The sequence below is a fragment of the Globicephala melas genome, chromosome 19 (genome assembly GCF_963455315.2).
Source record: "Globicephala melas chromosome 19, mGloMel1.2, whole genome shotgun sequence".
NCBI lineage: Eukaryota > Metazoa > Chordata > Mammalia > Artiodactyla > Delphinidae > Globicephala > Globicephala melas.
In genome coordinates, this window is record NC_083332.1 from 59,634,333 (window position 1) to 59,661,641 (window position 27,309).

The 27,309-nt window shown below is 53.3% G+C and overlaps 1 protein-coding gene across 4 annotated transcripts; it reads left to right on the plus strand.

The window, feature by feature from the left end:
• Positions 1 to 620: 620 nt before the first annotated feature.
• On the plus strand, positions 621 to 22,663 carry IRF8 (interferon regulatory factor 8). Of its 4 annotated transcripts, none has more exons than XM_030863134.2 (9): positions 621 to 700; positions 4,255 to 4,429; positions 10,199 to 10,382; positions 12,829 to 12,917; positions 14,274 to 14,379; positions 15,469 to 15,519; positions 19,981 to 20,367; positions 20,960 to 21,075; positions 21,617 to 22,663. In XM_030863134.2, the coding sequence occupies exons 2-9, from the start codon at positions 4,256 to 4,258 to the stop codon at positions 21,791 to 21,793; spliced, it is 1,284 nt and encodes a 427-aa protein (XP_030718994.1). In that variant the 5' UTR covers positions 621 to 700; position 4,255; the 3' UTR covers positions 21,794 to 22,663. The 4 variants fall into 4 exon arrangements, with proteins under 4 accessions (XP_030718994.1, XP_069900393.1, XP_060145305.1 ...); XM_070044292.1 differs by having other exon boundaries at positions 15,472 to 15,519; XM_060289322.1 differs by having other exon boundaries at positions 687 to 785.
• Positions 22,664 to 27,309: the final 4,646 nt, after the last annotated feature.

Sequence of the window (27,309 nt, forward strand, 5' to 3'; positions counted from 1 at the left end):
GCCTTAACAGCTAGACGCTGCCGCTTTTATTTCCCATGTTCAGAGGGCAGTGGTTTCAGACACGTCTTCAGCTGGCCCACAGCAGCTCCAGGAACTTCGGCCACACTAGCAGAGATGGTGGTGGCGCGGGAGCCACACTGCGGGGACCGCTGGCCGTGTGCAGCACCGACCTCGGGGCCCCTACCATCCCAGCCTTGACCTGCGCTGTCAGACCTCCACCTCGGCCCCGACCTCGGCCAGCTGACACCCACCATCCACCGCACAGCCCTGACCTCCGCCATCTGACCCCCTGCCTCAGCCCCAACTGGCCTGACTTACGCCATCTGGTACCCACCATCCGCCCTAACCTTGACCTGGGCCGACGGACGGCCCCCGCGGCCCTCGGGAATTCCTGCGGACACTCCCGGGACCCCCGGAACGAACCCCGGAAGACTCGCGGACCGTTCGGCCGCCGACGCCTCCGAGCAAAGTGATTTCTCGGAAAGCCGAACGCTTCGAAGAAGGCGGGCCAGGCGCGCCGCTCCCATTGGGCGGCCCCTCCCGCCCTTCCGCGCCTATTGGCCGGCACGGCCGTCGCTCTGCGCGCCGGGCCCGCCCCCGGCCTTAAATTAGCGCGGGCGCCCGGGGCCGCGGCGCATCTCCGGAGCTCGGCGGCGGGCGTGGGAACGCGGGCGGCGGCAGACGGTTGGCGGCGGCGCAGGTGGGCGGCGGGCTGGAGCACCAGGGCCGCGGACAGCGGGCTGGGGGTCCTGGGCCGGGGGCGCAGACGGCGGGCGGCGGCGCAGGTGGGCCTGGGGCGCGGGCGGCGGCGGGCGGCGCAGGTGGGCCCGGGGCCTGGGGCGCGGACGGCGGGAGGCGGCGCAGGTAGGCGGTGGGCTGGGAGCTCGGGCCGGGGGCGCGGACGTCGGCTGGCGCGGAGGCAGCGGCCGTGCAGTCTTGGTCTGTTTTCTCTCTCCTCGTTTTCTCCTGAATCCGAACCGAGCATCCAGGTGCGGCTGCTCCCAGAGATTGGCTGATGCTTTAAATAATCTCGTTTTTCTTAAAATCTGGTTTGCACGGAAAATTTTAGAATGGCTCGTACAAAGCGGGGAAATATTGACCCCCTTGTTATAAGACCTGCTCCTTTCCCGCTCAAATCCTGCTCTTGGAACCGGGCTGGAGTCATAACTGTGAAACTGCCTCTTGTCCAGCCGCGCTGGTGGGGTTAGATTGTGAAGCGGGGCGGGCTGGATTTTTAAATTCTCATCGATGACAAGTAAGATTTCTGAGTGCGGGTGGAGGTCCTTTGCTTCCGTAATAGCCCGGTCGTTCCTGGCAAGAAAGTCTCCTTAGGGCTCACAGCTAAAAGAGCATTTTGGTGTAACATGAGCCCCAGGGCAAAGGGCAGACTTTTCTAAGGTGAGGTGTGCTCCTTACCCAGAGCGGTGAAGTGCTTTGTGAATGGAAACTAGAGACTGGATTTTCCAGAGTTTAAACTACCCCCCAGCGTACGAGGGATGTGACCCACCTTTTCTGAAAGCCAAGTTAGGAGCCAGCCCTTGAATGACAGTCCTTTTAGATTATGCAGTTTCCTCTCGAGAGAATTGGGAGAGGTTTAGGTATTTCAGCAAGATGGGGACCAGAAGGAGAAATGGCTTTTGTGCTTTGGGTCTTATGGGTGTCCGGGGCAAATGACCAGGCGCCCTGAGAGACGTGGGGAAGGTGAGTCCTGCACCTGCACCACCTCTCAGGCCCTTCCTGGAATCCGGGTTGGGTGGGACCAGGGCAGCCTCTTATCACCTCCTGCCTGGGAAGCCTGATCGCCGGCCGATTTATAGCTAATGCAGATTAGCTCCAGATAGGACTTGGCCATAAAGAGAATTATTACCTAAAAATCAAGGAAGAGGAAGTTTTAAACATGTGACTGGGCTTATAAACGTTTCCTGGCTCTGTATTTGGTGGGATTTTGTTAGTGTTCAGTAAATCGTTATGGATCACACTGTAAGAGAATCTTAGGCTTTTAACGCCACTTAGAATCTTGGAGGGGGGGTTCGGTGACAATTCAGGTGAGCTGTCCATGTGCTGAGATCCTCTCACTTAACCGTGGCTTTTCTCTGCAGGGTGAGTAAAACGAGATCCTGCTGGGGGCCTTGGGGGTTGGGATGTCTCTCTGGGCCTCAGAATTTTGTCTTTTGAATGAAGCGGGGGCTGGATTAGATGATTTCTAGAGTATTTTCATGTTCTCTGACTCACTCTTCCTCTCAATGCCATTCTCTTACCTTTTTTTTTTCTTTTTATAAATCACCACGAGATTCGTCCTTAACGGTTTGGGGGTTATGAATCCGTTAGAAATCCTGATGAGAAGGTGTTGACCTGCTTTCTAGAAAAATGCCTGTACAAACGAAACTTTGCTTTTTATTTCAGGAGGCTCCTGGAGCACGGACTCCAGTTTATGGACTTTGTACTAAGGGGGTGAGCAAAGTGCTAACGAGTGGGGACATTTCATTTAATCGACAGATGCACAGACACCAGCCTTCTTTTGTGTTCTGACCCGTTTCGCCCTCCTCCACACAGCTCCTTCCTCAAGTGAGGGGAGATGCTCCATCTTTCCTCCAGGAAAGCCCAGTGGGAATCTCTGCCCTGCCAAGTTATTTTCTGGGGTGCGTGGCGGTGTTGTTTCATCTCTCTCACCAGGTGTCCCTCCCACATCTGTCCCTTCCAGTTTATAAACACGAGGGACTGTTTTCTAATTCTGGGACTTCTGAGATCCATGCACTTTGCCGATGAGGAGAGCCTCAGAGAGATGGTCAGGTGACTTTCCCAAGGGCTAGTTAGAGAAAAGCCTTCGCTGGGGTCTACAGTTTCCAAATCGAAGTCTAGTTCCCATTTCACGCGCTTCACTCCTTTTGAATCCACAAACGGGCAGCTGGAGTTAATTGGATGAAAAAGTTACAGGTGGCGCTCATGGGCCCTCACCTCCTCTCCTGCTACCTGGGACCTGGACCCCTTCACCGACCGCACAGCCATCTGTGGGGTGGCTGGAGTGTCCAAAACACACACACGCTTCTTGCTTTACGGACCAGGATGGCTCTGGATGTGACCATGTTCTTAGGGATGTTATGTCTTGTCACTGGTGATTGTTTCAAATTTGTTGGCCCGAAGCGGTCACATTTTAATCGGAAGAACTGAAATGCTGATTTTTTTGGGGTGGGCGTCTGTCCAACCGCCTAGGGGATTTCCACCCTGTTCTTGTAAACGTGGGCTGTGAGTCGATACGGCACGGTCGCGCTCTCTTTCTCTGTGCTGTTGGGAAAGCTGTCTGCTCTGGCTAGAATGTTCTTCCCAAGGGTGTCTTTGGGCGCCCGGGGTGTTGAGGCCCCCAGATTCTCGTGCATTCTGGGAGAGGCTAGCTTTGCTCTGTTCTGTCACTGCAGTTTTTTTCCTCACTCTTGTCCTCTATCTCCCAGTTTGTCATAAGAGTTCCTGAGGAGGAAAGTTGGGACAGTAGTAACGTGTTGTTTAAAGAGAATCTTCTCAGGTCCAGGCACTGTGTGAGGTGCTCTGTATGTGTCGTCTGAGTCCTCACCATGACAACGCCCGGTATCTGCACTTATCCTGGTGTGTCAGCCAGCGTAGCTGACACTCCGAGGTTAAATGACGATCCAGGCTCACCCAGCTGAGAGATGGTGAGACTTGAATGGGACCCCAGCTTGGTCCCATTCCCAAACCAGCTGTGAAGGGGCAATCTAGAAGGGATAGCCTTGAGGATTTCTTGTTTCTCGGAGAGCACAAATGTCATGTTTGCTCACGCATGCTGGTCCAGTGGGGCATTAAGTCATGGAATTGGCTCTCAGAGCGATGGACTGCTTATTGAGGGCACCTGAAAAGGTGAAAGTGATTTCCCCCATCTCCTGCTAAAAATGGAACGATGAGTGATGCTCTCAGATGCGGCTGTGTTTGCGTGAAACAGAACAGGGGGTGAAAGCTGGAAAGAGCACAGCCAGAGCCTTAGTCGGGGCCACATCTGTGAGGCACAGCTGCAGATTTCCCAGCGAGCTTTCAGTTTCCATTCGGGGTTGGAGGCCCTGGAAGCCGGCATTGTCTTCTCACAGCAGGTGGCCCGGAGTTCCTGGATCCGTGGGTTTCCCCCAAGCTGGCACCTGTGTCATGATCCTCTGATTTTCCTGTTAGCAGTGCTTGGCTGTTGAGTACCTGGGGTGCTGTGAGTGATTAGACGGCTATGTAATTTCACAGGCTGTGTTTTCTCTTTCCAAGGATGTGTGACCGCAACGGCGGCCGGCGGCTGCGGCAGTGGCTGATTGAGCAGATCGACAGTACCATGTACCCAGGGCTGATCTGGGAGAACGACGAGAAGAGCATGTTCCGGATCCCTTGGAAACACGCTGGCAAACAGGATTACAACCAGGAAGTGGACGCCTCCATCTTCAAGGTAGTGGCTTGGCCTCCCTGCCACATCGTGAGCTCCTGGTGCAGCTGTTGAGTGATTGATGTCTTGCTTATTTGCTTGAAAGTTAATCCAGTTTTTTTTTTTTAAAACAAATGAGTGCCGAATGTGTCTCAAAAAATATAGTAGGTGATTGTACACCTGTCATACGATTTCACCACTTTCCCGGTACGTTGTATGTTGTTGGCATTTTCCGATGAGGAAGACGGAGCACCTTCTTCCCTTGCGCTACCATTTCTTTTGCATGAGGACTGGCAAACACAGAGAGAAAAGACTTCTTTTACACTGAGACCTTTTCCCCCGGGCTGCCCCCTAAATTCCATTTAGAATTCTAGGAAAGGTTTAATTCTTCATTCTTTCGGAGGTGCTACTTCTGCTTGGCATTGTAGGGTCAGCTCAGATGAGAGAGACACCATCTGTCATCACTTCTGGGACCAGGTCATGTGGGTGTCCTGAACCTGCAGCTGGTGTCTAAAACTGGTCCACTTCCCTCGAGAATCATCAGTACCCCAAGCATGGAGCGAGCTGCCGTGTAGTTCCACCACGTGCACTGAGACAGCAGCACTGACTGAGAGTTTGCTCTGTGCTAGGCCCAGCCGCACGTGTTTGATTTGTTTTCCTCTCACACAATCCTATGCAGTAGGTGCCGTTCCTGTCCTTGTTCTGTAGAGGCTCCAAGAGGAGATGTGACTTGTCCAAGATCTCCCAGCTCTTGGATGATGGAGCCAGTGTTTGAACCCAGGCATCCCAGCTGTGAGCCCAGGCTCCCAACCCCTAGCCGTACCCATCACCTAGATCCAGGCAGAGGAGCCAGGGCAGCCCAGCTCTGCAGCCCAGCCGGGTCATCAGAATCCCCCATCGGTCAGCAGGGTCACAGAAGTGCGGGCTCCGCCCCTTGGGAGACTTGGAGCCCTAGGTCCAGGGTGAGGCCAGGCCTCCATGTTTGCAAACAGACATAGCAGAGGTGATCCGACTCCGAATCTGGGTTGCAAACTGCTGCTACATGTGCTTGTTGTGTGGGCATTTGGGGGCCAGAGTCCAGGAGGGGAGAGTGGGTGAGTGTGGGAAGGAGCCAGGAGGCTGAGCAGGGTGTGGGGGGCGCAGAGCCAGACCCAGGCGTGCATGAGTGAGGGGAGCAAAGGCCTGCAGGACCCCAGCACAGCACTGGACCCTTAGCTGGGACGACTGTCCCCAACACAGCCAAAATGACAGAGATTATACCTTGGCCCCAGAGCAGAGCACTGACAGGTCAGAGCTGGCTTGTGAGGCATTTCAGTCCTTCACGTCTCTGCCTGGTGTTGCAGGGGGGCTGCACGTCTTAGCACTTCTGTTACTGTGTAGCGCGGGTCATAGCTCTTTGACAATCTGATGCCAGTTGCCTGCCCCTCCAAGAAAAGTGGGCGCGTGCGGACGTTCTGCGCTTACCTTCAAGGGGGCTCTCGTGGCCTGGACATCCATCCGGCAGGCTTCTTCCCTTCAGGGAGCCCTGGTCGGGAGCCTGGGCACTGCTCATGCCTCCTTTCTCCTCCTTGGTGGCCTCGTGGATTCCTCTCTCGGAGAAGATTTTTGCCTTTGGCATCTCAGGGAATTTCTCTTGGGAACAGCTCCGTCTAAATTTTAATATTGCCCAAGGTCCAGCCAGTCGATTGGGAATTCTCGATCATAGATGGCTGTGAGCCAGGGCTCCGCCACCCGGGGCCAGATTGTTCCTTGTGTGGGTCCATCTCGTGCACCTAAGAGGGTGTTAGCGGCATCCTGGCCTTGACCTTCTAGATGCCAGTAGCACCCTCTGCCCCACTGTGACGACAAAAAATGCCTCTGACATTGCCAGATGCCCCCGTCCCCATTGAGAAGCCTGCTAGGAGTGGACTGTGGCCAGGATGAACAGATTGAAGCAGAGGCGTGGGGGTGCGAAGGGCACAGTTGGAAGCTGACCGTCAGTAAAACTGCTTCAGGAGGGGACTGGGGGCGAGACCAGTGGCTGCACAGCCCTGCTTGTGGCTTGCCGGCAGAGATGCAGGCCTCTCCTTTCACCCTGCTCCCGCTTTGCTCTGGGGGGTAATGAAATAGAGCCCCAGATTTATACATCTTATGCAATGTTCTTCATGGCCGTTTCAACAGCGTTGAGAAAAATGTGCAAGATTCCCAATGTTTCCGTTGATTACGCAGTCCCTCGGTGTGGCAATCTGAAATGAGTCTACAATCTCGGCAGGAATGGGGGCGGGAGGGAGACCAGGCGCCCACCCAGAGCTGGGCGGCCACCCGAAGGGTGACATCCTGGGCTGGTGGACATGCACGTGGTGGAAGACCTGTCTGGCCTGTCCCCAAGTGGTGCTTACTTCCATCCACCAAGGGGCACGTCTCTGCCCTGTCCACCAACAGAGTTCTGCTGTTGGAAGAAGCCAGCAGTCAGGCCTTGAGCCATCTTGGGGATTTTCTGTTTAAGTAGAGAACATTTCGTTGCAAACATTCAAAGAAAACCTTTCGAAAATGTATGAGTTAAGAGGAAAAAACTGAGCCTGCTTTCCTGACTTAGGGATTGTAAGAAGCCACTTATACCAGAGAATCCTTCATTGTCTGCAGGTGCCATCGTGAGGGCAGCTTCGAGGTGTGGGCCAGAGACAGGAGGTTGAAAAAGACATTAGCTCACTTTGTATTATCCCTGACTGTATGATGAGGCCCTGATATCAGCTCATACTTACTCTTAAAGAAGTATTTTGCCTCCTTTTCATAAAGTTGAGGGGGAAGATCTAGTTAACTGAGGGTTACGACTCGTTAATTGTTCTGCCATTGACCAGGCTTTTGACAGGCCTGAATAAATTAGAACGTACTTCGTAGCAGATATTTCCAATTCAGCAGGCCTTCGAGGGAGAAAATCGCATTTGACTTTTAAAGCACAAAATGAGACAGTAATGTTTGTTTTCTGTTGTTTTTAAATTTTATTGAAGTGCAGTTGATTTACAGTGTTGTGTTAATTTCTGCTGCACAGCAAAGTGACTCAGTTATACATATATATATTCTTTTTTATATTCTTTTCCATTCTCGTTTATCACAGGAAATTGAATATAGTTCCCAGTGCTCTACAGTAGGGCCTTGTTTCTTATCCATTCTGTATTTAATAGTTTGCATCTGCTAATCCCAAACTCCCAATCATCCCTCCCCCTCGGCAACCACAAGTCTGTTCTCTATGAGACAATAATGTTAAATGGGGAAGAGCCGGTGGTCCCGGGTTTAACGCTGGCTGCTGACGAGTGCAGAGCAGCGCACGGACAGGGGAGACGTGGGCTCTGGTGTATTCTGAGCCGCTGCGTGGCTGTTGACGGGCCTCAGATCCCTCTGTTCTGTCTAGCATTTGCTCTTGAAGAGTCCTGAGAGGTCACCCAGGTAAGCTGGTATTTTCGAGCTGGCCAGAGAGCCCTGCGAGGGCTCAGGGCAGGCTGGCGGTGGGGCACCCGATGCAGCCCGGTGCACGTCCTGACTGTGGGGCCCTGCTTTGCTCTCTGGATCTGGCTTTCCTGATGGGGTGAGCGTGAGCTTTGAATGGACGAGTGCCCACGGCAGTGCCCCGTGGGCTGTGCAGCTCTGGATACACCCCAGCCGGCCTAATGTGGCCCCCAGATCCACGGTCTTCCAGTCCCATTGGTAACGCGGATTACCAGCTCAGTGGTTCTCAAATGAGGATGCGCGTGAGTCATGATAGTACTTCCTTAGGGGACAGTTGGTGGTGTCTGGAGATGTTCTAGGTGTCACAGCGGGGAGAGGGGATGCTACTGACACTAGTGGGTAGACGCCAGGGATGCTGCTGGACCTCCCACCGTGCCCAGGATGGCCCCCGCCCCGAAGAGTGATCCAGCCCCAAATGTCATTAGTGCCGGGTGGAGAAACCGCATTTAACGTAAATGCACATTTGAAATTACTGTTCAGTGTGTACACAGTTTACACTTAAATTTCTATGAAAAACATAAATCAGTGCTTGGTCTGTGACGCAGTTAATAAACGAAGAGAAAAGGACGGAAAAGGCTTGAAAGCCATTTACTTTTAAACATGTTTCTAAAGGGGAGTCCGGCGTCTGTGAGGAGGAAGTGACTGCGCGTGCTCACTCGTATGAGTAAGGGAGCTTCTCCGGTTCCTTTACCGCGGGTAAGACTGCAGACTCTGAGCTTAGGGCGGCAGCTGAGCAGAGAGCACAGGCACTGAACTTGTCTTACATAGGGGGAAAAGCCAGGGCGATTTTATAAATTTTATTTATTTATTTATTTGGCTGCGTTGGGTCTTTGTTGCTGCAGGCGGGCTTTCTCTAGTTGCGGCGAGTGGGGGCTACTCTTCATTGCGGTGCGTGGGCTTCTCATTGCAGTGGCTTCTCGTTGTGGAGCACGGGCTCTAGGCACACAGGCTTCAGTAGTTGTGGCTCGCGGCTCTAGAGCGCAGGCGCAGTAGTTGTGGCTCACGGGCTTAGTTGCTCCGCGACATGTGGGATCTTCCCGGACCAGGGCTTAAACCTGTGTCCCCTGTATTGGCAGGTGGATTCTTAACCACTGTACCATCAGGGAAGCTCTACCAGGACTATTTTAAATGGGAATCTGACTCAGGGTGTTATGGAGTTCCTGGCCACCTAAGTCAGAATCACTGGGATGTAGGCTAAAGATACGGGTTCCCAGACCTAACCCACAGGTACCCAAGGAGACTCTTGAGGGGCAGGGCCCAGGAATCGCATCTTAACGAGCTTCCCAGGGGATCGGTATATGCATTAAGCTTGGGAACACCTGCCTGCTGCTTGCTGAAGTAGAAATTCCTTGGGTTGGAAGTCAGAACAGCTGGTTTTTAATCCCAGACTGGGTCACCTTGGGGAAAGTCAGCTCTTAGAATTTCATTTTCCCCAGTGAGGGTTGAGAATTCCCTCCAGATCTCCTGTTATTTTAGGCTGGAAGACATGTCTGATTTTGCCTGACACCAAACGTTAGTTTCACCTGACAGTAGTGACCCTCTGATTGGTGTGTCGGTATTCCAAATTTGAAATCTAAAAACTGTGCCCATCCACGTGTTTTTAATTTTTTTTTTTTTTTTTTAAATACTACCCCATTTTACATTTTGACTTAAAGTTTCCAGCTTTGAATTTCTGGTCCTAGTTCAGATTCTAAGGTTTGGAGAGGTCAGAAAACAGAGCTGTAAAAAAAAACCCACAGAGAGGGAAAACATTTGTTTGCATTTTAAACAGTACCCTGGGGAGCGGTAGGGGAGAAGGGGGTGGGGAAGGTTAGAATGAACGCCAAAATGCAAAACAAAATTTCTGTTAAAAGTAGCAGGGCAGTGGATGACCACATTCAGACTTCTTTGCAAATGTTCCCTTTTCGTGCTGCGTTGTAGCTAGAGGTTGATTTGAAAAAGCAACAAATTGTTCTTTGTTTTGAACATTCGAGTGAAACCATGTGCAACTTCCTCTTTGCGCTGCTTGACCTCAGGCTCCTCCTGGCCCTCTGGTCCCGGGGAGGATTTGCAGGGGACAGATCCAAGATCCATGTGTGTGTGTCCTTGGGCCTGGGTTCGAGTTCCGGAACCCCCTCCCCCTGCCCCCACCCCCGACCTGGGTCTTTTCACTTCTGTCAGAGGAAGTGGTCTGATTGGGGTCCCTGAACCCTGAAATCCTTGACTGAGGACCTTCAGGAGGGCGAGCAGAGCAGGGCCTGCCCGTGGCCCTGGGTGTGCATGGTCCCGGGGCCAGCTGGGTACTTCATGTGTTTTCTTTCCTTCCTTCAGGCCTGGGCCGTTTTTAAAGGGAAGTTTAAGGAAGGGGACAAGGCCGAGCCGGCCACATGGAAGACGAGGTTACGCTGTGCTTTGAACAAGAGCCCGGATTTTGAGGAAGTGACAGACCGGTCCCAGCTGGACATTTCTGAACCGTATAAAGTTTACCGAATCGTCCCCGAGGAGGAGCAAAAATGTAAGTATCCTTTCTTTATGGGCACTTGGCCCAACGGAGGCCGCCTGGGTCTGGGGTTCGAGTCGCCGCCCACGGGGTCCAGCTAAACAAATAGTTCTCTCCTTTATGTCAGCAGAGGTTGAGGTCTCCTTCCGCTGACCTCACCCACCATCTGCCGACTGTGGCAGCTTCCAGTTGAGAGGCAGCGGACGGGAGGAAGGGGCGGGAGACGGGGTGGCAGCTGGCATTGCTGCTCGCTGACTGTTGGACCAGGAGTGAGTGCTGGGGCCTCCCTGGGGCTCAGCAACGGGCTTGGACGGGAGCAAGGCTCCCCGAACAGTGCCGATGAGGGATTCCTTTTGTTTTCTAGCAGCTCGCGGAGCAGGCTAGGAGAAAATAAGGTGGACAAAGGAGGGGTGGCTGATAGGGGTTGAGGGCAGAGTTCTTGAATGAACTTGCAGGTGGAGCACTGTTGGCTTCATTGCTGGAGACGGGATATGCTTCTAGATATTAGATCCTGACCGTTGTTTGGGAACCCCCAGCTGTGATAATTCCTGAAGTCTCCTCCCGCTGTAAAATCCCAGGAAAGCAATTGTGAGGAGATTAAAGCAGAATAGCAAAAACCTGCCTCACATCCCCCCGTCCTGCTGTCCACGCTCTGCTCTGGTCAGACATCACTAATCGATCAGGATGTGTTGAGCTCAGATCGGGCCTCAGGCGTTTTCAAAGTGCTGTGCTCTGCAGCTGCTACAGATTAGAGCTGGCCCAGGAGATGAAACCTAATTACCACCCCTAGTTAAAACGTTCTTTCAACACGTTGACTTTCTTAGCCATCTGATGTAGCCGTTAGAATCTTAGCACAGCATCCTTTCCTCGTAGCTGCTTAGTTAGTTGTCCAGTAATGCTGGGAAGAAAACAGAACCCTTGAAAACTGCCTAGGGCTGGGCAGGAATTCTGAGTTTCTGAGAGGGCTCTTCCCACCGCAGGGAGGTTGAAAATGTTGATACATAATTTTTAAAGTTAAAATCGTGACTCTCAGAAATAAATGGTGAGCCTGGGGTGGAGAGTTGTTGAACTCACTAACGAGGGCACCAGTGTGCTGTCACCCAAGACTGCTTCACAGAACATGCCACGCAGGTGCGCACGGTCAGCGAAAGGCAGAAGGCTGAGCCGAACCTGTGAGTGTCCTGCCCGGGCAGCACAACCATAGCTGGGGGCGCTCTTCTCTAGTGATCATTTGTAGCTTAGTTGTCTGTGAATTAACACCTAACTCTACTGAGTCTGAACCCTCATGGATAATCAGTAGGAAGTCAAACAAACTGACCTTCCCCGTGGAGAATCAGATGGCCCTTAGGGGGACACCTCTTAGCTAATACTCTCGGATGCTCTATTGCCATCTTACTTCCAGTTTGGGATAAATTTTTCATCATCGCCAAGTATAATAAATTGTGACTTGAAGGAATAGAGAAGTTTCTCTTAATCCTCCCACCCACAAGGTCAGCCAAGCTTGAACAGGCAGGCGACCCTGGCTTGTTTATAGCTCAGAGCGCAGCCAGCGTCACCTGCAGGCGTGGATGTTACAGAAGCAGCGGTTCTCAGGGGGCAGAGAAGCTTTGCATTTGCATAATGCCTAGGTGGGCGCACTCTCCTCGGTACCTCAGGGCTTTGCTGGCTACTCTGGGGGTGCCCCACCTGCCCCCTGCTTCCCCCATCAGCAGCTTCTGAGTGATTTTTTCAAATCAAAATCAAATCAATATTCAGTCCGGATGAAACAGTGGGTCAGTTCTATAGATGATTGGGACTGATGAATTCCAGCAAACGAGTGTTTGTTGGTCATAATACATCTCACGTGGATAAATGTAATGTGGTGAGTTTCTGGCTGGGGAAGAGGCCTGAGAGGGGGGAAGGAACTAGCCGGGTCCGGAGTGCTTGTCGTGGGAACGCCCGTGTGCCTTTAGACGGTTCCCGCCGCAGGCGGGTTCCAGCCTGGGCACCCGCGGGCCTTTACGGTGCGCCGCGTGCGTGCACAGATGCACACACGTCTCTTGGGAAAGGCCAAAATGAGGTTTGCTGCCCGTTAACTTTTAAAAAAAAAAAGACTCCAACCTGCAAACACATTTTGCCGGGAAGTCTTTGCCTGTCTTCAGATGCCCTAGCTGGTAACTCTAACCTCTGTCAGGTGCAGAGTAGATCAGACGTGAGTTCATCTTAGATCTCAGCAGACAGAAGGAAGAGACCAATGCTGCCTTGGTCCTCTGAGTGGACGCAGCAGCAGCCCGCTTCCCGCTGACCAGATGACTGAAGCAGCAGGGGAGAAGGATTTCTCGGCCTTTCCCAAACCACTGAAGACGTGTATTGGCTTCCGTTTCCCTCAGCCTAGCCTTAAGAAAAAGCCTCTGACTGTGGCCTTGATGACGGTTGTGATGCCCCAGTGCCGGCTGTCACGCGTTTGTCCGTTTTTCCGTAGGCAAGTTAGGCGTGGTGGCCCCCGGTTGCATTAGCGAAGCCACAGAGATGGAGTGCGGTCGCTCCGAAATCGACGAGCTGATCAAGGAGGTGAGCGGGGGCAGCGTTTCCGGAGGTCCGGCCCCGACAGAAGCTGCGCGTGTTCGGTGGAGAGCGGCGGGGAGCGGCACCATCCCGAATGCTCCGCCGAGGCATGCGGGGCCTCGGGCTCTCGCTCGCTCAGGGGTGGGGCGTGAGGACCCGCCGTCCTCGCGAGGCCAGCCTCGGCCCGCCGGTCAGCCCCCTGCAGCTTACAGCCTGTCCTTCATCCCGAGGGCTGGGGCCGAGCTGCCGGCTCTGCATCAGTGAAGTTCCCTCTAAACTTGTCATGTTTTACACGTGTTGAGTGGCACCATACATGCCCCTGCCTCTTCAGGCAGGCCGTCGTGAAAAAGTAAACGTTCTTTGCTGCTGGGGTTGTCGCCATGATACGCATCGTCGTACAGCTCTCGCGCTGGGGGCTGCCTGTTTACTAACACGCACCTCTCAGTCCTTGATGGGTTGGAAAGCCGTATAACCAGGCTTACTAGAACCGTACACAAGCGCATAGTTCATAGGCTGTAAGTGAAGGCTTAATGGGGTCTCCTTAGGCAAAACACGTGGGTTTCTGAATACTAGTTTTAGCTGCCTTTCGCTGCGTAGCTGTGTTTTTTTGCACGTTGCAAGGCCGACATTGCCTAGCTAAAATTATTCCGCACGGCCTTGCAAAAGGGGGTGTGGGTGCTCTCCAGATTCTTCTCAGCGCTCACATGGCAATAATAGAATCGGGAGTGCTTTGAGGGAGAGAACGCAGATAACACAATGCAGCCTCCTCCGGGCTGCCCGGCTCTCCTGCAGATGGCAGCTGGTGAGTCTCTGGGTGGGCTCTGGCAGACACCCAGTGAATTCCTGGCTTCACTCCTTTCCAGTGATGTCCCGTTTTCCATACAAGGCTTTCCAGCCAGCTCAGCTAAGAGAGGGCGATACTTGCGTTGGCACGTGAGGATCACAGCGAGAGCAGGTTTCAGAACGTTTTCTAATTGGATTTGCCAGCCTCCTTTAAGGAATGGGGCAGAGGTGGAGAGTCTAGACGTGGCGTGTGGAGTGAGATGGGCTGGAGCGCGGGAGACTGTGTCTGAGGTCACCGCGTGCTTCCCCAGGGCGTGAGGGCAGCTGCGTGACCTGGCCATTCGGTTTTGCAATAGGCACTTCCATGGAAAAGGCCAGTGGACACAGGAGGGGCCCCGCAGAGGCCAGGGCTTCGGTCTCGTGGTTTGACCGCTCGGCCTGGTGGATTTATTGTCTTGGATCTTTCAAGATGCAAAGTGAAACTTTGCTTCATCTCGTGCGATAGAGATGATAGCGTGGTTTCAGTTAAGTCTGGAAACCCAGTGACAGCACCGCTCTCCTCTCTCGCCCCTGCCCCAGCCTCCCGTGGACGATTACATGGGGATGGTCAAAAGGAGCCCCTCCCCGCCCGAGGCCTGCAGGAGTCAGCTCCTCCCGGACTGGTGGATGCAGCAGCCCAGCGCAGGTGAGGGCGCCTCGCCCCCCAGAGGTGTTCGCATGGCTGCCGGCCTTCAGGCCTTCACTCCTTTCTGCTTGGGGTGGGTGGGCGGGGAGGCTACCGTGATCCCTATTTTCCTGAAGGTGACTGAGCCCAGAGAGCTGGCGTGGCTTCCGGGCCCGAGGGCACAGCCCGGCCACGCCTTCGCGCCCCACTTGCCACTGTCCCCTGGAGGCACAGTGTCCTTCCCGTAGGCGGTGGTGCGCCCCGCTGTGCCCCTGGGAAGGGTGGACGGAGGGGCGGGAGACCAGAGGGAAGATGCAGCGGGGCTCGTAGGTCCGTTAGGACAGTCTTGTGATGTGAGGACCCCTGAGAGCCAAGGATAGCCGAGGGCGTCTGAGATGGGGAGAGCTTGGAGCCCTGGATTCGAATCCCATGCCAGGAAGTTGCATATCTTATTCGAGCCTCAGTTTCCTTGACTATAAAATGGAGACACCGGGACCTGCCCCCCCCCCCCGGGGTCGTGAGGACTAAGTGAGGCCTTCGCCCTTTTCTTAGCTTCTCATGCCCCCCGCCCCCGCTCCTTGAAACGACCCTCCCTCCGTGGGCACGAGCATCTTTGCCTCCTCCCTCGCCTCTTTGCCCCGCTGTCCCCTGTGGGAGACCGGGAGGTGACAGCTGGCCTAGCGGCCTCAGAGTTGGCCAGGCTGCTGGGGGACAGTGTCGACCCAGGTCCCTGTGCTGCGGCAGCGCGACCGGGAACACTCGCTGGGCTCCGGGCTCCCCTCCGGGGCAAGGCCTGGGTGAGGGGCCGCAGTCCAGGGGTATTTCAGGAGCAGACCCTGGGGCGGGAAGGAAGTGTGGCCCCGTGGTGTCACGCCGACACACGATCAGAGATCCCACAGCACGGGGGAAGGCTCCTCCCCCTGCCCACCCGTCGGGTTGAGGTCTGGCTTTATGAAACGAGGGTCGCTGTGCCGGGAGGGAGCACCCTGAATGCGGCGGAAGCCTGCGGCGGGGCCTCAGGAGCACGCATGTGCGGCTCCTAAGGAGACTGGGTCCCCGCACACGGCTGGGGGTCTGGCTGGGTCTCACGCTGCTTTTGTCTCTCTCCAGCAGGCCTGCCGCTGGTGCCAGGGTACAGCACCTACGACGCGCACCACGCAGGTACGGAGGGGCTCGGGGCGGGCCGGGGGCGGGCCAGGCGAGCTCTTTGAACAAAGCTCTACGGACCCGTGGGGGCCCACGAGGGTTGCGGACGAGCGCGATCCAGTGTCGGCAGTTGGGAGTCCGATTCCTTCTCCCTGTTTGGCTTGGGAGCAAGTGGTGGTCTTCTTGGGTCGGACCAACAGATCCAGAGAGTTCTTTCTGGGTGTAATTGTGCAGGAGGAAGAGCGTGGGCACAGACACGCTCGAGGCCCAGCTCTGTGTGACCCCAGGTGGAGTAACGGAACCGTTCGGAACTTCCGGCGCCTCACCTATAAAGTAGGAACAACGGTGGCAGCCCCCTCACCAGAGTGCTCTGAGGTTTTAGCGAGTGTTATTACAGCTTTCTGGTAGGGACACAATTGGTCAGCGTTCCTGGGGTCAGTTTCCTTTACTGACATACCCTCTCCCACGCCCAGGCTTGTAGCGATAGGGATACTAAGGACAATGATGGCGACGACAGGGTGACGGTGTTGATGATGACGGAGGTGGTGGTGGTGGTGAAGCTGGTGCTAGTTGGGTGCCAGGATCCGTGCTGAGACTTTCACGGCCTCATCTCAGTACGGCAGCACCTCTAGGTAGGTGCTGTTACTGTTCCCACTGCACAGGCTCAGAAACCCTGTGTCACGCAGCTCGTGGGCCGCCGAGCTGGGCCGTTCCGTCTGTGCCCCTGTCCCTCGCGGGCAGAGGTGGCCTGGGCCACGTGGTTGTCTAGTGTTGCTGGGGATTCTGGAATTTACATTCAGGCTCATTGGTGGCATCTTCAGGGCAGAGGAAGGCGGTGTCTTCCCCAGTAGCTGCCCTGTTCTGTGAGAAGCGAGCGGCTTGACTCATCAAGGTGGACCACAGGACATTAGGGCTGCGGGCTTCGGGCCTCCTGGTGTAGCGGAGGAAACGGGGCTAAGGGAGCAGTGTCTCGACCAAGGCCCTCAGGGGACGGGTGTATTTGGGGGGAGGGTGGAGCCAGGTCTCACCCAGGCTAGAAGATTATAAAGAAAACAATCCTCCTGTTCTCAGAGCTCTTACGCATTGCACGGCAGCCCTGCGAGCTGGGGGCTGTTAGAACTCCGTCTTCACAGAAGAGGAAACAAACAGGCTTAGAGGTTAAATTGCTGGCCCGAGGTCCCACAGCTGGGAAGAGGGGTGCAGGGCTCACACCCAGGCATCTGGTGCGAGCCTGTTGTTGAGACGGCTTTATGCCTGGGTCACAGGGCCGTGGCCCAGGGAGTCTGCTGACTGATGCTTTCTGGGGGCAGAGGAGTAGCCGGGCACAGGGCTGCGGCATCTGGGTGAGCGAAGACAGTTTAGGGAGGAAGTTCCCCGGGTTGTTCCAGAGCTGCTCAGCGCCCCACGTGTGAGGAGACTCACAGCCACTCCCTCATGCCGAGAAAGTCCTAAAACGTTCTTGTAGAAGTTGTGGACTTCGGTCCCTCTGTTTCGTTCACACACCCACCGCTAGGTGAATAAGCTGGCAAGGGCAGAGGCAGTGAGTGAAGCGGACAGGTGAAAGGCGCCAGGGAGCGGTAAGGAGTGTGGCAAAGTGGAACCCCATGCCCACCGCGCTGCCCTGTGGACTCGCAGACCCAGCCAGCCTTGCTTTCCCCGTTTACTGTAGAGAAACCAGAGGTCTGGATTTTTATGTGAAACATCCCATGTAAAAACGCTGGCTACAGACACGTGTTGACAGCACCCCACTGTGCTGGCGGACCCACACGCGCCTCGGGCCGCCAGCGTGTGCTCTCGACTGTGTCGTTGAAGTGACCAGGGTCAAGGGCATCGTCTGGAACTGTCAGGGTGGCAGGAGTGGCAGGCAAGGAGCTGGCCTGCTGGGGAGGGCTGGGTCCAGGCCCCCAAATTAGCAGTCGCGTGGTCGGGGCGAGCGCCTTCACTTGTCTATGCCCCGGTTTGCTTACCTGGAAAATGGTGTCGTTATGAACAGTCTCCATCTCAAGGGGTCGCTTTGAGGACTCAGTACGCTAATGGGTCCCCACCACTGGGCTCAGCACGGTACGGCTGTGAGACCAGGGATGGGACGTAACTTCAAGGGTCTTATCTGCGCAGCTCGTCTTTTGTCCCGTTGTCCCAGTTTATTTAACCATCGCTTACGCGGTGCTTACACGTGCTGGACACAAATGCGAGCCCACGCTGTCCTCACAGCTGCCCGGCGGGGTGGGGCCGTCGTCTCCACTCTGCTGACGGGGAGACTGAGGCTCGGAGTGGTGGAGCCGCTGCGCGGGCCACCCAGCTGGGGCCACACGCCAGGCGCCCAGGCTCCAGAGTCCGTGCCCCTGACATCTGTGCTGAGCCGCCAGCGTGGTCAGACTGTCCCCCAGCAGGGCTGTCCTCGGTGGGCGAGTGGCTAAACCGGGCGCAGGACGGGGTTGCCGTGCGGCTCTTAGATCCGCAGGAAGGCTGGCCTGCGCTCCCCGGTGGCCGGGCTGAGGCGCTTCTCCTCCGGGGCCTCCACCGCTCGGCTGGAGCGGCCGCGTGTCCCCGCTCAGGCCTTGCCAGCCCGCGCCGCCCCTCCGCAGGGGCCATTTGCACAGCCCTCCTGGGCCTGTCTGGAGCACCTGTGCAGCAGCCGTTCACACGGCCCAGAGGCGCTGGCATGAGATAAGGCCTGGGCGATGACAGGGCAAAGGGGCAGAGCGGTGACAGAGTCAATCTGGAGCGTTTCATCCATTTGGGACAAAGGTCAGAATTGCTCTGGAGCGTGGGGAGCGGAGCGCGGAGCATTAGGTGGTGCAGACACGGCACGTGGGGAGGGTGGTGAGCGGGGGACGAGACGCGGGCTGGGATGCGGGTGCTGCTGAGCCCCCCCGGGCCTCAGTTTCCCCAAATGTCAAGTAAACGCGTTGGACTGGACCACCTGAAGCCCTGACCCACAACCCCGCGTGATTTGGGAACGCCGCTGAACTCCGACGTGAGAGAAAACGGAGCCTGGGGTATGGAGCAGGGAGTTGTGCCGTTTGAGCGGAGCCCAGCGGGCGGGTCCGAGGAATCAGGAGTGCACGGCAGCGTTGACCCAGGCCAGGCGGGCTGCTCGCGGGGCCGCCCCTGACAGTGGGGCAGGTGGTGTGCTGCACAGCTCTCTGGGGCACCCGGAGTTGGGCCAGTCACAGCCTGTGTGGCTCCAGGGGCAGCCCTCGGCGGGTCCGGGGCACTCGGAAGGTGCCCTGAACTCACCAGGCTCATTGGTAGTGTGTGTACTTCTTGTAGCTTGAGGTAGTAAGATGCAGCTCCCTCTGGGGGTGTCCCTGGACTGCCTGTTGTCTTCACTCTCACCTTAGTTTACAGGTTCCCAAACAAACAGTGGTCACGTGAGCCCCGCCTTCGCAGTTGGTTTTCACATCTGGGTACCGCCTGGACTATGATTAATGTCTGATTTTTCTCTAAGTTTCACTTTTAAAAAATGAAGTTTAATTTAAATGGGGACCATCTGTCATGGCCTGTACAGGTGGAACCAGTGCCACTTGCTGTTAAGTAGGAACTCGGCGGCCAAAGCAAAGCCAGTGGCAACCAGACACACTGTTCAGAAATCCTGGCCGTTATATTGCCCCCACCCAAGGCTCAGAGGCTCAGGTTCTCTGCCTCGTTTGAAAGGGAGGTTGTCAGACTTACGTGTTAAGGGTCCATCGGCACCAAACTAGGGCTTTCTTTGATCAGAGATTGAGAGAATATTGAAAATGGAATAACCTCTTCATTTATGTAATGCTGTCTGTCTCCCCCCGCCCCCCAGTCATCTTACGTGTGGCACATTTTGGGAAACGTTGCCTTAATTTGAGAACTTTTCAGACTTCTTCCTGAGAACAGGTTTGGAGGAAAGGTTTTGGAGAGATGCTTAATTGGAAATTCAGGGAACCCCAAGGCGACTGTGAATTTGTCAGGAAAAAGGTGACATCTTTGTTTTCACTAACCTGGAAATCAGATCTAGCATTTCCTTCCCTTATGAACGGAGGCAGTACTGTGTGTGTGTGTTTGCGTGTGTACGTATATATGTACGTTCATGTACGTGCACGTGTATATATGTATTATACATCTAGTATAAATCGTATGCTGTGTACATGATAGTGGTAGAGCAGGGCCTGTGAGATGGAGTTATTTTCCGAAGAAGAATTTAAGTTGTCACAACATCGTTTACCCTCAGCCGTGACTTGTACATTAGAGACCATCCCCAGAGGGAGGGAGGACCCTCCAGCAGTTTTTGAATCACTGGCTTCCTTAGCGATTCTGTGTATTTATTCATGCTTAGAAAAACATCATTTCTAGAAGGGGTGCGTGAACTTCCCCAGAATGCCGAAGACTCCCAGGGTTAAGCCACCCCCCCCCCCTTGGGAGAAAGGCAGGCTGCGGCCACGCTGGCACAGAAGGGACCGGGGCCCCTGCTCCCGCGGCCCCTGACCTGTTCCCGTCTCCCCACAGCCTTCTCCCAGATGGTCATCAGCTTCTACTACGGGGGCAAGCTGATGGGCCAGACCACCACCACGTGCCCCGAGGGCTGCCGCCTGTCCCTGGGCCAGCCCGGCCTGCCCGGCGGCAAGCTGTGTGGGCCCGAGGGCCTGGAGCTGGTGCGCTTCCCGCCGGCCGACGCCATCCCCAGTGAGCGGCAGCGGCAGGTGACGCGGAAGCTGTTCGGGCACCTGGAGCGCGGCGTCCTCCTGCACAGCAGCCGGCAGGGCGTGCTGGTCAAGCGGCAGTGCCAGGGCCGCGTGTTCTACAGCGGCAACGCCGCGGCGGGCAGGGGCGGCCCCAACAAGCTGGAGCGCGACGAGGTGGTCAAGGTCTTCGACACCAGCCAGTTCTTCCGAGGTCAGTCCCGACCCGCCTCCCTCCCACCTGTGCGTCCAGGGGGGGCCCGCGGAGGAGAGGCCCCTCCCTGCCTGACTCCCGGCGTCTAGAGGGGGTGCCCGCAGAGGGGGCGCCTGTGCGGTTCTTTCCCTGTGCAGCTGTCGGAGGATTAAGGAACTTAGCGCCTTGCCACGTCGTTGGGGGCTGTCCCCGGGCCCTGGGAGCTGGTTACTGACACAGAGTCTCAGGCCCCAGCTCGGGCCTGCGCGGTCAGAATCTGCAGCTTGGCAAGGTCCCCGGGCAGCCGTGTCCACCTCCTGAGACAGTGACCTTGTGCACGCCCGCACGGGAGTGCTGCCCGAGGCTGCCGTCATCCTGGGAGGCGTGTGGCTAGGATCCCACGCCCGCGAGTTCCTCCTGGAAGGTCGGGACGTGTGAAATCAGTCACTCTGGTCCCCTGAGGCTGCTGGCCAGAGAACTCCCGGGGGCTTTCTGTAGAAGGGGCCCCGCGAAGGGGGACGAGCTCAGGTGCGGAAGCCCTGAGTCCACCTGGCCCAGGGGGTCGCGAGGCCAGGATTCGCCAACACCTTGCCCTGCGCTGGTGTCCCTGCAGAGCTGCAGCAGTTCTACAACAGCCAGAGCCGGCTTCCAGACAGCAGGGTGGTGCTGTGCTTCGGAGAGGAGTTTCCAGATATGACCCCGTTGCGCTCCAAGCTCATTCTCGTGCAGGTGAGAACCGGCGGCTTCAGGGCTCGCGTCCAGACCTTGCAGCCTGCACGTCTGGCTGGGGACCAGGCAGCAGGGCCCGGGGTGGGGGTGGGGGGGGCTCCACCCGCGTGCAGGCTTGGACGAGCGCTTCGGGTGGGGGAAGGAGACGCTTTCTTTTCACCCCTGAACTATCTTCTCATGTTCCAGGACTCTCAGAGTCCACGTTGTTTCCCCTCCTTTTGTTTAGGTCGTTGTTTAAAACTCAAAACCTCCTTTTCAGGAGGAGTCGCCCCTGTTCAGTTGTCTTAAGGTCTAAGTTGACAGATTAGCACTTTGCCAGCCCTTGTTTAACTCTAGTCAAAGCAATGAACTCTAACTGGTGGAATTCTGGACCCTGGCTCGCCAGACTGGAGCACTGCGGGGAGAGTATACAGAGGACTGCTTGCTCCTTCATCCACTGGCGGCCTGGAGGTTCTGATGGATGGCTCCAGCCCGGGGTAATCAGAGAGGCCCACCTCACTCCCCACCTCCATCCCTGACCTTGTGGTGCATGTCCCTCCAGGTCGAGCAGCTCTACGTCCGACAGCTGGTGGAAGAGGCTGGGAAGAGCTGCAGCGCCGGCTCCGTGATGCAGGCTCCCGAGGAGCCCCTGCCAGACCAGGTCTTCCGCATGTTTCCAGATATTTGCGCCTCACACCAGAGACCTTTTTTCAGAGAAAACCAACAGATCACAGTTTAAGTCTCTCTCTTGGGCACCCCGCCCCGCCCACATCTAGAATTTCATTATTACAATTACTGTCGTAATTATTTAAGGATGTGGATCCCTCTGACCTGGGGTGGAAGGCTTTACCCCTGCTCTTCATTTAGTAAGGGCGTCCTCTGAGGACTTGACAGGGAAACAGAGCTGTGCCCCACTTCTGCCGTTCAGGTGTAAGCATCGAAACTCGCACCAGATGCTCTGGAGGCTGTAACGATAACTTGTGATTAAAACATTTATTTCCTGCATTTTTCCCTAATTACCATTAGTTGCTATGATTCTTTCAGTATTTGGGGATACTTGATATTTCCAAAGACCTGGCATTCAATTTTATTAGCAAATAGCTGTTTCCAGAACAGAAATCTGGAGTAGAAGATCAGTTTAACTTCGGTTAGAGCTATAGAGTTAGTTATCATTTCATATGCTTGATTCAGTGAAGTGTCTTCTTTTAAGCATGTTAATAAGATTTAAAGACACCTGGATACCAGCCTTCCTTTAATAAGTGAAAGCACAACGCTTGGGTTTTTAGAAGAACGCATCGTCTTCCTAGAATTCGGTGCCAGGAGAGCATTTCCATTGCCAGGTGAACTGGTGTGTTTTCATCTTCAGACAATGAAAACTTTCCTTTGGGGCCTTTGTTGCCAGGAAGCTTAGAGCTAAGTTTATTTTTTCATTTCTGTAATTAAATCATCTGACATACCTCTCTCTTCTTCATTCTAAATGGTTTTGACCTGTTTTTAAAATATTTGTACTTTTAATGGCCCTTTTTGAGTTAATTGTCCTATTGTAAACTGCCTTGAATCTTTTTTTTTATAAAGTGGGCAGGATGTACACCACGAGTTCAAAAAATAATTGTGGATGTGGCACCAGCTTTTTGATCGTGGCTTCGATTCAGTCAATCCATTCGTGGGCCTGCGATGTGGAACGTGGGAGGGCAGCCGGAGTCGACTGGGGAACACGGGGTGAGATATGTCAGCTTCTCACCACTACGCGGGTCCCCTAGCCCCAGTACTCCTTGCAGTCAAAGAAAGATGACCCCACTCAGCGTGGAGAAAAGGGAGCCCTCCTACGCTGCCAACTGGGGGGAATGTAAGTTGGTGCAGCCACTATGGAGAACAGTATGGAGGTTCCGTAAAAAGCTAAAAATAGACTTACCATATGATCCTGCACTCCTGGGCATATATCCAGTCAAAACAATAATTCGAACAGATACCTGCACCCCTATGTTCATAGCAGCACTACTCACAGTAGCCAACACATGGAAGTGACCTCAATGTCCATCAACAGAGGAATAGATAAAGAAGGTGTGGTACCTATATACAATGGAGTACTACTCAGCCATAAAAAAAGAATGAAATGATGCCATTTGAAGCAACATGGCTGGACCTAGAGATTATCACACTAAATGAAGTTAGAGAAAGACAAATAAATACAGTATGATATCACGTGTATGTGGCATCTAAGATACAACACAAACGAACCTACCTGAAAAAGAAACAGATTCACAGAACAGAACTTGCGGTTGCCAAGGGGGTGGCTGGGGGAGGGATGGATTGGGAGTTTGGGATTAGCGGGTGGAAACTATTATATACAGGATGGATACACAAAAGATCCTACTGTACAGCACAGGGAACTATATTCAAAATCCTGTGATAAACCGTAATGGAGAAAAACATGAAAAAATATATAACTGAATTGCTGTGCTGTACAGCGGAAATTAGAACAACACTGTAAATCAACTATACTTCAATGAAATTTTTAAAAATTGCGGTAAAATACACATAAAGTTTCTAAAAAATGACCCCACTGCACACCAAATTCTACCCTTCAACATAGTGGGATTCCAACAGAGAAGTCCCAGTTTTAGCCCTGGAAGAACTTACCCTATTTACTAGCAAATAACATGCATCTGCTCCCCAAAAAATATATCCACATATTTACCCTCAATCATGATACTAACCAAAAGCCAGATAGGAGCCTGAAAACAATGGCTTGCTTGGCTTTCTGGTTCACAATATCGCACTAACCTTCCAACGTGCAGGATAATGTATCTCTACAACCACTTAAAATCACTTTCGTAATTACAAAGCACTTGATACCGATGGCGTTTTTCACAGAACTAGAACAAAGAATTTTAAAATTTGTATGGAAACACAAAAGACCCCAAACAGCCAAAGCAATCTTAAGAAAGAAAAACTGAGCTGGAGGAATCTGGCTTCCTGACTTCAGACTATACTACAAAGCAACAGTAATCAAGTCAGTATGGTACTGGCACAAAAACAAATACAGATCAATGGAATAGGAATACGGGAGTCCATAGATAAACCCACGCACCTATGATCAACTAATCTATGACAAAGGCAGCAAGAATATAATATGGAGAAAATGCAGTCTCTTCAATAAGTGGTTAAAATCAATCAATCGCTAAGAAAAAAAGGGGATGCTGGGGAAACTGGACAACTGCATGTAAGAGAATGAAATTAGAACACTGTAACACCAAACACAAAAATAAACTCTAAAGACCTAAAATGTAAGACTGGATAGTCTAAAACTCTTAGAGGAAAACACAGACATAAAACTCTGTTTTAAATCACAGAATATCTTTTTTGATCCACCTCCTAGAGTAATGAAAATAAAAACAAAAAATAAACAAATGGGACCTAATTAAACTTAAAAGCTTTTGCACAGCAAAAGAAACCATAAACAAAGTGAAAAGACAACCCAGAGAATGGGAGAAAATATTTGCAAACAAAGTGACCGACAAGGGATTAATCTCCAAAATATACAAACAGCTCATGCAGCTCAGTATCAGAAAAACAACAAAATCCCAATAAAAAAATGGGCAGCAGATCTAAACAGACATTTCCCCAAAGAAGACATACAGACGGCCAAAAGGCACATGAAAAGATGCTCAACATCGCTAATTATTAGAGAAACGCAAATCAAAACTACAATGAGTTACCACCTCACACCAGTCAGAATGGTCATCGTTAAAAAGTCCACAAACAATAAATGCTGGAGAGGGCGTGGAGAAAAGGGAACCCTCCTACACTGTTGGTGGGAATGTAAATTGGTGCAGCCACTATGGAGAACAGAATGGAGGTTCATTAAAAAACTCAAAATAGAATTACCATATGACCCAGCAATCCCACTACTGGGCATATACCCAGACAAAACTATAATTCGAAAAGATACATGCACCCCCGATGTTCACTGCAGCACTATTTACAATAGCCAAGACGTGGAAGCAACCTGAGTGTCCAGCGACAGAGGAACGGATAAAGAAGGTGTGGTACATACATACAATGGAACGCAGCCATAAAAAAGAACGAAATAATGCCATTTGCAGCAACGTGGCTGGACCTAGAGATTACCACACTAAGTGAAGTTAGAGAAAGACAGCTATTTACCATATGTTATCACTTATATGGGAACTCTAGTAACAAATGATACAGATGAACTTATTTACAAAACAGAAGCAGACTCATGGGTATCACAGTCAAGTTTTTGGTTATCAAAGGGGAAGCATGGGGGGAAGTGATACATTAGGCGTTTGGGATTAACATACACACACCACTATATATAAAATAGATAACCAACAAGGACCTACTGTACAGCACAGGGAACTCTGCTCAATATTCTGTGATAACCTATATGAGAAAAGGATCTGGAAAAGAATGGACATATGCATATGTACAACTGATTCACTGTGCTGTACATCTGAAACTAACACAACATTTTAAATGAACTATACTCCAATAATAATTATTTAAAAAAAATAAATAAGCACTTGGACATTTTTTCTAAAAAACAAACGTATTTTGCTAGATGGGTGTACCCAGGGGCAGGCCAGGATTGGACAGGCACGGCGTGGTTGAGGACCTGCAGGCTCCCCACTGCTAGGTGTCACAGAGCCTGTGGGTCTGGCCGAGTCGATCCCACGGTCAGTGTAGACACGGGGCAGGTTTGGGGTGGGGGCATTGGTGACGGTCCATTTGCTTCCCATCCACTCCCTCCAGGGTGGGGAGGAGAATTTTCTATTCGTTCTTCTTTCTCCCAGCCTGGGTCACCACCATCCCGGACTCAGAATCTCACGATGAAAAGGCAAGGAGGGGCCTCACCTGTCAACCCTTGTTTTGAGAAGTGAGAGAAGCTGGGGTTTGAGGACATGATTGCCCGAGCTCAGCCAACCCGGTGGCCTTGTGAGAGTCCCCAGTAAAAAGTCTGAAAAGTCAAAGAATGCCGTTTTATTCCTGTTGCCATTTGTACGAAGGTGATGGAGGTGTGGTGTGAGCGAGATTCCATCATAGGTTCTTCAGACGTGCTGGAATTCACATGAGAATACAGGAAAACTCCAGAAGGAGTGGCTTCTCCTCTTGGGCCGACAAAGCCGGCATTACATTTTTAAGGATAATAGACCTGTTTTCTGAAGTTCTGTCAGATAAAAATAGGCTTTAGTCTCTGCTCAGATGACTGTCAGAGCAGACATCTTTAATATGCCGAATTAATATTTACTTTTGCATCCATTTAAAAAGTTTATTGATCTTTATTAAAATAAAGTGCTTTTTAAAAAGCTGCTGTGTTGTTTTTTTTTAAGTCATTGTCAAATCTTTTATCATTTTCATCAGATTCTAGATTCTTCAAAGGGGGGATTGCAAAACGATATTGCACTGTGATTTAAGAAAAAAAAAATTGACTTATTTATTTGTCTGTGCCGGGTCTTAGCTGCAGCACGCGGGATCTAGTTCCCTGACCAGGGATCAAACCCAGGCGCCCTGCATTGGGGAGCGTGGAGTCTTACCCACTGGACCACCAGGAAGTCCCTGCACTGGGATTTTTCAGGACTTCTTGCTTGTTTTTTTTACTAATCCTCAGAACAGTAGGAGAAAGGTCTGGAGACTTACAGACCGTACAGAACTTCTTGGAGAAAGTGTGGTGTGGGCACACCATGTTTTTACGAACTCTGAGGGTTTTCTCATGCTTGACTTTCCGTGAGCTGACTGGAGAGTATGCAGGGGTGTGGAGAAGGGAGGAGGCTGGCCCTGAGCACCGTCCCGGGAGCTGCTGGAAATGACCTGTTGGAGAGCCACCCATGATGGGGGAGTGCTTTCTTCCACTCACTCATACGCCCACTGTGCTGGTCCTGGGGATACAGCGGGGACACGGGGGGCCTAGTCCAGCCGTCATGCAGATGTCCTCATGGGACGTGCCCACTGAACCACCCAGGACAGACTGACGGATGGCAGGGCAGAGACAAGCTACCCGACACGCTGTCTGCAAGGCCACGGGCCTTCTCCCTCTGGCTCGGGCGAGCCCGGCGGGATGGGACAGTTCTTACTCTCAGCTTACGGATGAGGAGTCCTAGGCACAGGGCCATGCGTGGCTGCCGCTGGGCCCTTTGTGTCCTGGGGGCCCAGCTCTTGCTGCATTGCTTCAGCTGGCCGGCCGGCCGGCCGACAGCCGGGGAGAGGCAGTGGGCAGGCAAATGGCTGGCTCTC

Coding starts and splice junctions, on each gene's coding strand:
- IRF8 (XM_030863134.2), top strand. CDS start 4,256: ATGTGTGACCGCAACGGCGGCCGGCGGCTGCGGCAGTGGCTGATTGAG. Junction 12,918..14,273: donor TCGACGAGCTGATCAAGGAG/GTGAGCGGGGGC, acceptor CCCCTGCCCCAG/CCTCCCGTGGACGATTACAT. Junction 21,076..21,616: donor CCAAGCTCATTCTCGTGCAG/GTGAGAACCGGC, acceptor ATGTCCCTCCAG/GTCGAGCAGCTCTACGTCCG.